We start from the raw sequence: 10,574 nt of genomic DNA, 5'->3' as shown, positions 1-10,574 counted from the left end.
TATGACTTCTAGTTCTAGTCTCACCCAACCTCAACGGAAAAAGCCTGCATGAATTTGCCCTATCTATACCTCTCATAATTTTGTATACCTCTAACAAGTCTCTCCTCAATCTCATATGCCCCAGGGAATAAAATCCTCACCTGTTCAACCTTTCCCTTTAGGTTTATAAATAACTGCAACATTCCATGTATATAAAACATTGCAAACCTTTATTGTCAATTATTTTAGCATTTTCAGTTACAACTTCATACTTGGCAATAAACTGACATACATTAGTTACAGAACAGTGTTTTAAAGAGATAATGTGGTTTTGTCATTGAATGGCAAAGTTGGATTTAAATCTATTCCTAGTGGCTTTAACAAGTAGTCCTGTTCTATTTTTCTTGGATGACCCCAATTGGGAATGCTAAAATCGATCAGCTCCTTCTATGGTAGGATGATTTGCTATCCAACAAATCAAGGTTAATTTCTGAAATAGAAATATGTGTTCCATCTATTTTCCCCACATATTTGCTGTTGCTCTTATTCAGGAGATGGGAAATATGGTACAGAATTGCATCCTTATCAACAAATAAATTTAAACTAATTTATCTACAATACTATGACAGAAGTTGAGAGAGAAAACACTTCATAATTTAATCGAGGTCTATCTGGCCCGCTTGTCACTCCATTCATCCTGATAGAATAGCTGTTGAATACTGTCAATCACTGACTGATCCAGGAGCTCTTTGTATGATACTTCAAAGTTGAGAGTTGAAGGACAAATAGAGTCGAACAGCTTAAACTGACCAGCCACACAGCTGCTGGTAGTTTTGAGGGAAGGAAATGGGGTAGAGGTATCTCTGGTGAAATGTCAAGCAAATGATAGCTTAATAACTGATGCACTGATGTTTCAGTTGTCTCTATGAACTTTGATGTCCAAGGGAATCTGCCACAGACATGACTGTAGCAAAATCCTCTTGCGTCAAGTGAAAGGTGGCACCAAAATGTGCGCGGACATTACAGCGTCCCTACCCTGTGAAATTCAACAATATGGAGGAAGAGAGAGAATGGTTCAACAAAGACAAGAAAAACTATGATTAATGGATATCTTCTCTTTAAAGGAGGAACAGGGAGTTTGTGTACATTTTGCCACAGGAATTTAGTAAGGCATACACTTGTTCCATTCTTCCACCATTTATAAAAAGAACATTGATCAATATTAATGTTTGTTCTTCATTATCAAAGAAATACAAGTACTTAATAGCCAATCCAGATATATTTCCTGCCTTGTTTACACAAGGTTCAATTGCTGCACTCTTCACTGATAATAACCACATACAGTATGTTTGAGAAATGAAATTAGAACCTACTGCAGTGACATATTAAGTTGCCCAGTATCTGTAAAGATCAGTTAATAATTTAATACAGACTTTTGGATGGAAATTCATACCATGGAGGTCTGACATCTGAAATGCTGACTTCATTTTACTTCTCCAAACTTGCTTCATTCTCTTTGTTTTCTTGTATGGATTACCTACATGCAGTTTAACTTGTGGTATTTAGATTCCACCGTTGGTGATAGGATGATTGTAGTGACTGTCTCCTATGCCTTCCATTTTACAATAGCCGTCCTTTTCAAATGGTATGGGATATGCTACAAATCGCATGAAGTCATTTAGAATAGGATAAATCATAAGTCACACATTGATTGTGGGACTGAGGATTGGCACAGGGTTTTGTAACTAATATATCTCTTCGTATGAACTTTGTCTCGTCATTGATTTCAATGTTGGAGGAGCACCCACTTTATTTTTGGACACTGGGCTCAGGTCAGGGACAGCTTAGATTACAAACCTAATGATAGCTCCTTTTATACTTCCAGAACAGCAACTGCACTGGAAAATGCAGAGTGACACAACTACTACTCTTCATAAAAAAAATGCGCCACTCCACGCCTCCCTCCCTCCCTCATAACATTTCAAATTCTGTACTTTTGTCCAGAGGCGCTATATCAGCTCAAGGTTATGAGCAGGTCCCCATTATTCATTCTAAGTGTTGGTTCCTGTCTACAAAATGTATTATGCACTCCTGATTGTGCTTGTCAAAGACAGTGGGGTGCAGTGTAATTCCATGTTGGACACACATTCCTTACAGGCAGGTGAAAGAAACTATTTGAAATAGGGTGTGGAGAGACATTCAAAATTACCCTCAACATGCCATCCATTCCCTTCTTATTGCAAGGTCTAAATTCTAAACTGCCGCCAATAAGTATAGTGTTTAATGTTTTAACTTTGCTTTGCAGCAACATTTAATCATAAAGCTGTTTGAGCCTTTTGGAAATTCATCTTCACATGAGGGTAGGACCAAGAACTGAAACTGATGGTGTCTCCTTATCAAAGGGGCGACTTTCTCAATCTGACTGTGGATAGCAACTGAAAGCTTGCTTCAGTGAGAAAGGTATACTGGCACCGTGAATCTTCATACGCCACATTCACATTTGCAAGCAGCAGATCAGTCAGTTGACTCATTTCAGAACTTGATTAGCCTGTCATAATAATACTGGATTTTAGATCCGAGCTCAGTAGCTTCTTGGAAGCTGGGGGTGGGTGGAATCCATATTCCAGGTCTGTCTTGTGAAAGGTTTAAACAGAGAAGTACTGCAGCACCTTAACATTTTTAAAAGGTTATTTAGACACTCGCTTTGAAAGAAAACACACCAAAGTAGGGAGCTGACCTGGAGTGAATAATGTAGAATGCAAGATTGGACTTTTCAAAGGCCCATGTACTGTAAATTTACTGTCTATGTGCTGCACTTCCTTCTTAGTATCAACTCCATTCATTTTGGAAATAAATACATCAATCATTTGTATCAGAGCACCAAATATCCTGCTCGTTGTTCAATATTACCACATTCGTGCTCCAGTCCTGAACAATGTATATTTAAGGCAGAGGTTGATATATTCTTGATTAGTCAGGGTGTGAAGGGATACGGGGAGAAGGCAGGAGACTGGGGCTGAGAGGAAAATTGGATCAGCCATGATGAAATTGGTGGGGCAGACTCAATGGGCCAAATGGCCTCATTCTGCTCCTCTATCTTGTGAAGCACTAAATAAGTGATATTTACATAATCCGTAATGTGCTAACCAATCTGTGTCACCATTTAGATGATATAATAAGGCAGGGACATGTCTTAAAAGATGATTTTTATCTTAGGCAAGAAGGTGACCAATAGGAGTTGAGGAACAGGGGCTGGCTATCAGAAAGCAACAGCTCCTTTTGATGGAATTTGTTTCAATGGAGCCCTTCCACTCTCCCACTTGCATCAGTCTCAGTGTTTCCACAGTGTGACTCCTCCTAGATGTGGATGGCATCAATATTGCTCATCAACCCAGCCCTGTGTAAAATAATACCATCACATGAGTTAGGAAGTAGGAAGCTATAAAGCTGGCACATTTCCTTTCATCCTCCCTGGCAACCACCATCCTGCTACTTTGATGCTGTGGCAACACTGTTATGTGCATGGTTATTGTAAAATAAACAGTCACCTCATTCAACCTGGATTACGAAGAGAACCTCTCCAATGAAATCACAGCATTGCATTGAGACCACTTGAAATGAGAGGGAGCTGTGGCTTGAAGTACTACATTACTACCCTGATGAAAAAGCCACTTCCTCTCGAGTTTACATTGGGTTAAAATCTTGGATCGGCTCATACTGTTGAACTGGAATTCAGGGGTTTATTGCCAGCTGGAGGACTGAAAAAGTCGATCATGCCTGTTGCTGCTCTCGTTTAAAATCTACCAGGTGACTTCAGAAAAGCAGAGAACCCAGAGCTGAGGGAGAGTAACTTACAAAGCGACACCAGGTCGAGGAAAGGCCACCCAGCAGTGACAGACCATCTCAGAGAGGCTGCCGACAGTGAAGGAACACTTTACAGAGGAAGCAGGGTGGTATCAGAGAGAGAGAGAGAAGACACGTTAGAAAGTGCTCTTTATAAACATGGCACTATACAGGAAGATCAGTTTAAGATGACACTTTATTGCAGGCTATATAACAGAGAAAATAGCTAATAGCTGTTAAAGAATAGCAAAGCAAATAAAACATGCTTAGAGACCAGGCTTTTTATTGGAATAACCACATAGACGTGGCTGCTGGCTGCAGTAGGTTGACAGGGAATTTGTTGAGGGCAGTGTTGACCAGGGAAAGACCTGGAATGAATTCTGCATTAAATGATGCTGCATGTGGATTTCTTCTTGCAGTTATCAGCAGTTCTGATTGGCTGATTATTCTCTTCATGCGTGTCTATAATTAGGGGTGTGGCTTGATGTATGTTGTGCTTGATAAGCAATCATGAAGACTGCATAAATACTGGATGACGTACACTTTGTCACCATGATTTAGCAGAGCTACCGTTTTAGCAAGGCCCTTTATCCCGCCACTGGAGATCATTAACCTGAATTCATAAACAATTCAGTCAATCATTGTTTAAAGATTTCAATGCGTGATCAGGTACACGTGTAGTCAGCACCACACCAACAAACAGCTGGCACCATTAGGGATTGGAATCAATAAACACTGTCCTTTGTATCACTTTTTTTCCATCTACCTTACCAAATGTGTCTTTTCCTGGCAATGATGTCACTAAATAGCAGTTGTCAAATGTTACTGAGAAATCCCTTGTAATATTATTATTTGGTCTGTTTATCCTTCCCAGTAATTGTTCATGTTATCTTATTGTGGATTTCTATTTACTACTTTAGGACTGCAATGCATTGTAAAAGCTGTAAATGGTGGCTCAGTGCTTTTGGAAAGATTGCCAGATCTTTTCTCCTTCCCACTGCATATTCCTCCTAGTTAGTGGAGTTGACTCTGCATGAACAGAATTCTTACTGGAAATCTCCCAAACCAGGAGTGGACTAAGGGCCACTGCATTATACACAGGCCTGGATTTCCACCACCCCAGCACACAGCGACCCAATGATGAAGCCATGACAGATTAAGTACAGCTAAATTGTTCTTGTTAGTTTCCAATTTTTGTTGATGATTTTCCGATATTGGATTATTAATGTCAACATCGGTTGACGCTTAGAAATAAATTATTTACAAAACCTTTCCCAAAGCTGAAGAGACCACATGTCTTTCAATTGGCTGCGCCCTCTCTTCTTCTTGATGGAGACAGTTTTCATGTGGTTAGCATATCTGGACATTATTTTGGCCTTGAAGTGCAGTCTGCAAGCGAGAATCTGGCAGCCCAGCTAATCCTGGCTTCCATGGGGACAATGCAATGGTCTATGTTGGGCACAGAACTGGAATGCAAAAGACAAATCAAGATGTAATAGAGCTGTGAAGGACAGGCATCACATGAATTATGTATAAAAATTTAACTCACAGACCCAAGAATGGCCAATAAAGCTCCATATACCTTCTGAGCACCATCCCAGGAGAATACAAGACCCCACTGTTCATTAAACATTAATATTAACTTCCAGTTACTGCTGTTGTATTTATCTTTCTGTCTAAGGGGAGTTTATGGCCTGCATGTATTTTGGCTGTCAACCTTGGCAGAATCACTGTTACATGAACTTACCACCCATTATTCACAACCAGCCCTCTTCTATGCCCTTAATAGAATGGGGTTCAGTGTTGTTATCAGCTTTCGCTTTTTGTTAACACTGTTGTGCCTTTGAGGCCTGCTTCAAAAACCTGACTACATAATATGGACTGATGCTTCAGTCTATACAGAGGAGTCACAGCACAGTTTGAAGTATTAACAACGAAATGGCAGAATGTTAAACAGCATTAATGTACAGAATGATCTTGGGGTCCAAGTTCATAGCTCACTGAAACTGGCCATGCAAGTACATAGGGTGCTAACGAAGGCATATGACATGCTTGCTTTCACCGGTTGGGGCAAGAGTCAGGAAGTCATGGTGTAGCGATACAGAATTTTAATTACGCTGTTCTTGAAGTATTACGTAAAATTCTAGTCACCCCCCATTTAAGAAAGGATGTGGAGGATTTGGAAAGGGTGCAAAAGAAGCTTACCAGGATGCGGTTTAGATTAGAGAGTGTGAGCTATAAGGAGAGGTTGTTTTCTCTGAAGCATCGGAGGCTAAGGAGAGACCTGACAGACATTTATAAGATATGAGAGGCATAGACAGAATCTACCCGCGCCCCCCCCGAAGGTAAAAGTATCATGTACTACAAGACTACAAGGTGAGAAAGGAAAGGTTTAAAGGAGAGGTACAGGGCAAGCTTTTTACACAGAGACTGTGGTAGGTGACTGGAATACGCTTTCAAGGGTGTTGGTGGATGGAGATATGGTAGTGGTATTGAAAATGGTTTTAGATAGACAATATGCAGGGATGGAGGGATATGGGTCATGATCAGGTAGAAGAGATTTAGTTTAATTTGGGATTGTGTTCAGTGCAGACTTTGTGGGCCATAGGGCCTATTCCTATGCTCTAAATTGGATTTTGCACAATTTTGGCATGCTGAGAGGCTGCTGTATATGACCTAGTGCCAAATCAGCGGTCAGCAAATCACCAGTTTGGGTCATTTTCCTCCATTTACAAGCAGCGTGAGCCAACACATGGAGACAGAACTGAACCCCGATACTGGAATCTGCTGAAACTGGGAGAGGTGCAGAGAAAAATAGTAGAGTGGAGTGTAATGAGACTCCCTATTCTTTGTAACAGGCTAATCAAACTCTGAACTGTAACCATGTTTTGACTGAGTCCCTTGCTGTGATGAGACTCCCTCCCTTCACTGCAGTTGAGCCTCTTACCTGGCTATTAAGGGAAATGTAATTGGAATTAGTGCAGGAGGGGGGTGCTGAGATGAAGAATCAGCCCTGGTCTTATTGATTGACAGAACAGGCACAAGGGGCTGAATGGATTAGTCCTGCTTCTATTTCTTGTGTTTTAAAGCTCTACTGCCAGACTTTAAAAATTATTTTTTAATGCATTGCTGGAAGGGCCAATGCTTATTGCCTCTCTGTCCATCCTTTTCAGCCACTTTCTTGAACCACTGCAGTCTTCTAGATCAGATTCCCAGCTCACCTCACACTCCCACCTACAATCACCTCCATGCAGAACTCGATGATGTGGAAAAATGATGGCCAGATCTTCCCTTTTGAACAGTTGCCTGTCGCTCATCACGGACAACAAACACCTTAACAGTTATTGTTACTATTTATGAGTCTTGGAATCAGAATCAGAATCAGATTTAACATCACTGGCATATCTTGCGAAAATTGTTGTTTTGCGGCAGCAGTACATAATAATAAAAAACTATAAATTACAATAAGTATATATAAACAAAGAAAATTAAATTAAATAACTAGTGCAAAAAGAGAGGAAAAAATAGTGAGGTAGTGTTCATGGGTTCATGGTCCATTCATAAATCTGATGGCAGAGGGGAAGAAGGTGTTCCTGAAATGTTGAGTGTATGTTTTCAGGCTCCTGTACGTCCTCCCTGATGATAGCAATGAGCAGAGGGCACGTTCCAGCTGATGGGGGTCCTCAATGATGGATGCTGCCTCTTTGAGGCATCACCTTTTGAAGGTGTCCTCTGTGCTGGGGAGGCTAGTGCCCATGATGGAGCTGGCTGAGTTCACAACATTCTGCAGCTTTTTCTGAACCTGTGCAGTGACCCCCTCCATATCAGGTGGTGATGCAACCAGAATGTGCTCTGTGGTACTTCCATAGAAATTTTGCGAGTGCCTTTGGTGACACATCAATTCTCCTCAAACTCCTAATGAAATATAGCCGAAGTCATGCCTTCTTTGTAATTGCATCAATATTTTGAGCCCAGGTTAGTGTATGATTGTCGCCCTTTTGAAGCAGATGGGAAACTCCCAACACCAGCAGTGAGAGATTGACGATGTCCTTGAACACTCATGCCAGTTGGTTGACACAGGTTTTCAGAGCCCTACCAGGAACACCACTTGAACCCTCTTGAAAGAAGCTCTTATGTTGGATTCCGAGACAGAGGTCAAAGGGTCACCGGATTCGGCAGGGATTCACACAGATGTAGTTTTATTCTCCCTTCCAAAGTGTGCGTAAAGGGTGTTGAGCACATCTGGGAGTGAAGCATCACAGCCATTCATGATGACAGGTTTCACTGTGTAGGAAGTAATGGCCTGCAAACCCTGCCAGAGCTGACGTGTATATGATTCCATCTCAAACCTCAAATGGAATTTTTTTTGCTCTTAACATAACCTTTTGTAGGTCGTACCTGGACTTCTTGTATAGCTCTGGATCGCCACAATCACCACAAGCTCTGAATGCCACAGATCTAGCCCACAGTGGACTACGAGTCTTCTGGTTCATCCATGGCTTTTGGTTTGGGTGTGCCTGGTATGTTCTCGAAGGCACACACTCATCCACACAAGTCTTGCTGAAGTCAGTGACAACTGCGTATTCATTCAGACTTGAAGAAGAATCCCTGAATATTGTCCAGTCCACCGACTTAAAGCAGTCTTGTTCTCTGCCTCCCTTACCATACCTTCTTGATTCTCACCACTGGTGCTGCTGTCTTTAGTCTCTGCCTATACGTTGGGAGTAGTAGTACAGCTAGGTGATCAGACTTTCCGAAGTGTGGGTGTGGAATAGCATGGTAAGCATTCTTGGTGGTGGTATGACTGTGGTCACGTGTGTTGGCTCCTCTGGTTCCACAGATGATGTATTGCTGGTAGTTGCTCAGAGACTTCTTCAAGCTGGTCTGGTTGAAATCACCCGCAATGATTGGGAAGGCATTAGGGTGTTCTGTTTTGTGCCTGCTGATTACATTGTTCAGCTCCTCCAGAGCCGTCCTGACGTTGGTCCAAGGTGGAATGTACACCGCTACCAGGATGATGGCAGAAAACTTGGTAGGTAAAATGGATGACATTTGATTGCTAGATGTTCCAGATCAGGTGACCAGGACTGAGACAGAACGATGAGTCTGTGCACCACAATGAATTAATCATAAAGCATACTCCTCCTCCACTGCCTTTCAAAGTCTGAGCTGTCCTGTTTTTCTGGAGAATAGTGAAGCCATCGGGCTGCAGTGTTTAGTCTGAAATGGTGGCGGATAGCCATGTTTTCATGAAGCACAGTACACAGCAGTCTTTGATGTCCCTCTCAAACAGCAATCTTGCTGTGAGATCTTCAATTTTATCTTCTGACCTAGCAATTACTATCTAGTGAAGGGTTTTATAGCATTTCTAAGCTCTAGTTCAGATCACACTCTTGAGTAAATGGGCAATAAATTGTGGAAAAATCAATTCTTAATTATCATCCATGACATTCAAGGGAGGTTCCTTCACCTCTCCTCAACTCATAAAGTCATTATGGTCAATGGATGTCATGGCATAAGAGGGAAACAAAATTCAAAGGGTACAGCTACATTATTAATATGTGTGTTAAACACGCATCTGTACTGATGTCTTGGTAACCCTCATATGTCTAGCCAAAAAATGTGGACAGCTAAATTGCTTGGTGTAGAGGGGCCATTCAGTTGGCTGAGGTGGATCAGTTAAGAATGGACTAAATAGTGAAAGGTGCCCAGTCACAGGACCTGATCACTTGGGGTCTCTGACTGTCTCATAAGACGTGCCCCCCTCTCTCATGTGTTGAGCTGATCAGAAAAGTAGAGAGGAGGAGAATGCGTTGGAGGCGCTGGGTGGGGGGGGGGTGCTGTGTCAGCAGGGCACAGTCCTCAGTAGTAGCCCTCTGCGTTGTGAAAAAGACTAAGGAGCTGGTGGTAGACCTGAGAAGAACTAAGACACCGGTGACCCCTGTTTCCATCAAGGGGGTCAGTGTGGACATGGTGGAGGATTACAAATACCTGGGGATACGATTTGACAATAAACTGGACTGGTCAAAGAACACTGAGGCTCTCTACAAGAAGGGTCAGAGCCGCCTCTATTTCCTGAGGAGACTGAGGTCCTTTAACATCAGCTGGACGATGCTGAGGATGTTCTACGAGTCTGTGGTGGCCAGTGCTATCATGTTTGCTGTTGTGTGCTGGGGCAGCAGGCTGAGGGTGGCAGACACCAACAGAATCAACAAACTCATTCATAAGGCCAGTGATGTTGTGGGGACGGAACTGGACTCTCTGACGGTGGTGTCTGAAAAGAGGATGCTGTCCAAGTTGCATGCCATCTTGGACAATGTCTCCCATCCACTACATAATGTACTGGTTGGGCACAGGAGTACATTCAGCCAGTGACTCATTCCACCGAGATGCAACACAGAGCATCATAGGAAGTCATTCCTGCCTGTGGCCATCAAACTTTACAACTCCTCCCTTGGAAGGTCAGACACCCTGAGCCGATAGGCTGGTCCTGGACTTATTTCCTGGCTTATTTATTTATGGTTCTATTACTATTTATGGTGCAACTGTAACAGAAGCCAATTTCCCCCGGGATCAATAAAGTATGACTATGACTATGACTACTATTTGAAGTGACCACGGATAGCCCACCCAGGGGAGTAGTAAAGGAGATCGCGGCAGAGTTAAGAACTGAGATGTCCCGGTTGTTATCAACGATGGAGCTGATATGGAGGCGGACCCCCTAAGGGGACAGACTATGCAGAGGGCTGCTA

At 42.4% G+C, this 10,574-nt stretch overlaps 1 protein-coding gene across 1 annotated transcript in view; it reads right to left on the bottom strand.

Annotated features, from left to right (window-relative positions):
* Positions 1–207: 207 nt before the first annotated feature.
* The window catches only part of fez1 (fasciculation and elongation protein zeta 1 (zygin I)), a 92,881-nt gene continuing 82,514 nt past the window's right edge, over positions 208–10,574 (bottom strand). Inside the window, exon 9 of the mRNA XM_072238390.1 lies at positions 208–5,288. Coding sequence (XP_072094491.1) covers positions 5,272–5,288 — 17 coding nt within the window. The 3' untranslated portion in view covers positions 208–5,271. The remainder of the gene's footprint in view (positions 5,289–10,574) is intronic.

The sequence above is a fragment of the Mobula birostris genome, chromosome 20 (genome assembly GCF_030028105.1).
Source record: "Mobula birostris isolate sMobBir1 chromosome 20, sMobBir1.hap1, whole genome shotgun sequence".
NCBI lineage: Eukaryota > Metazoa > Chordata > Chondrichthyes > Myliobatiformes > Myliobatidae > Mobula > Mobula birostris.
This window is presented reverse-complemented; position numbering and strand designations above follow the sequence as displayed.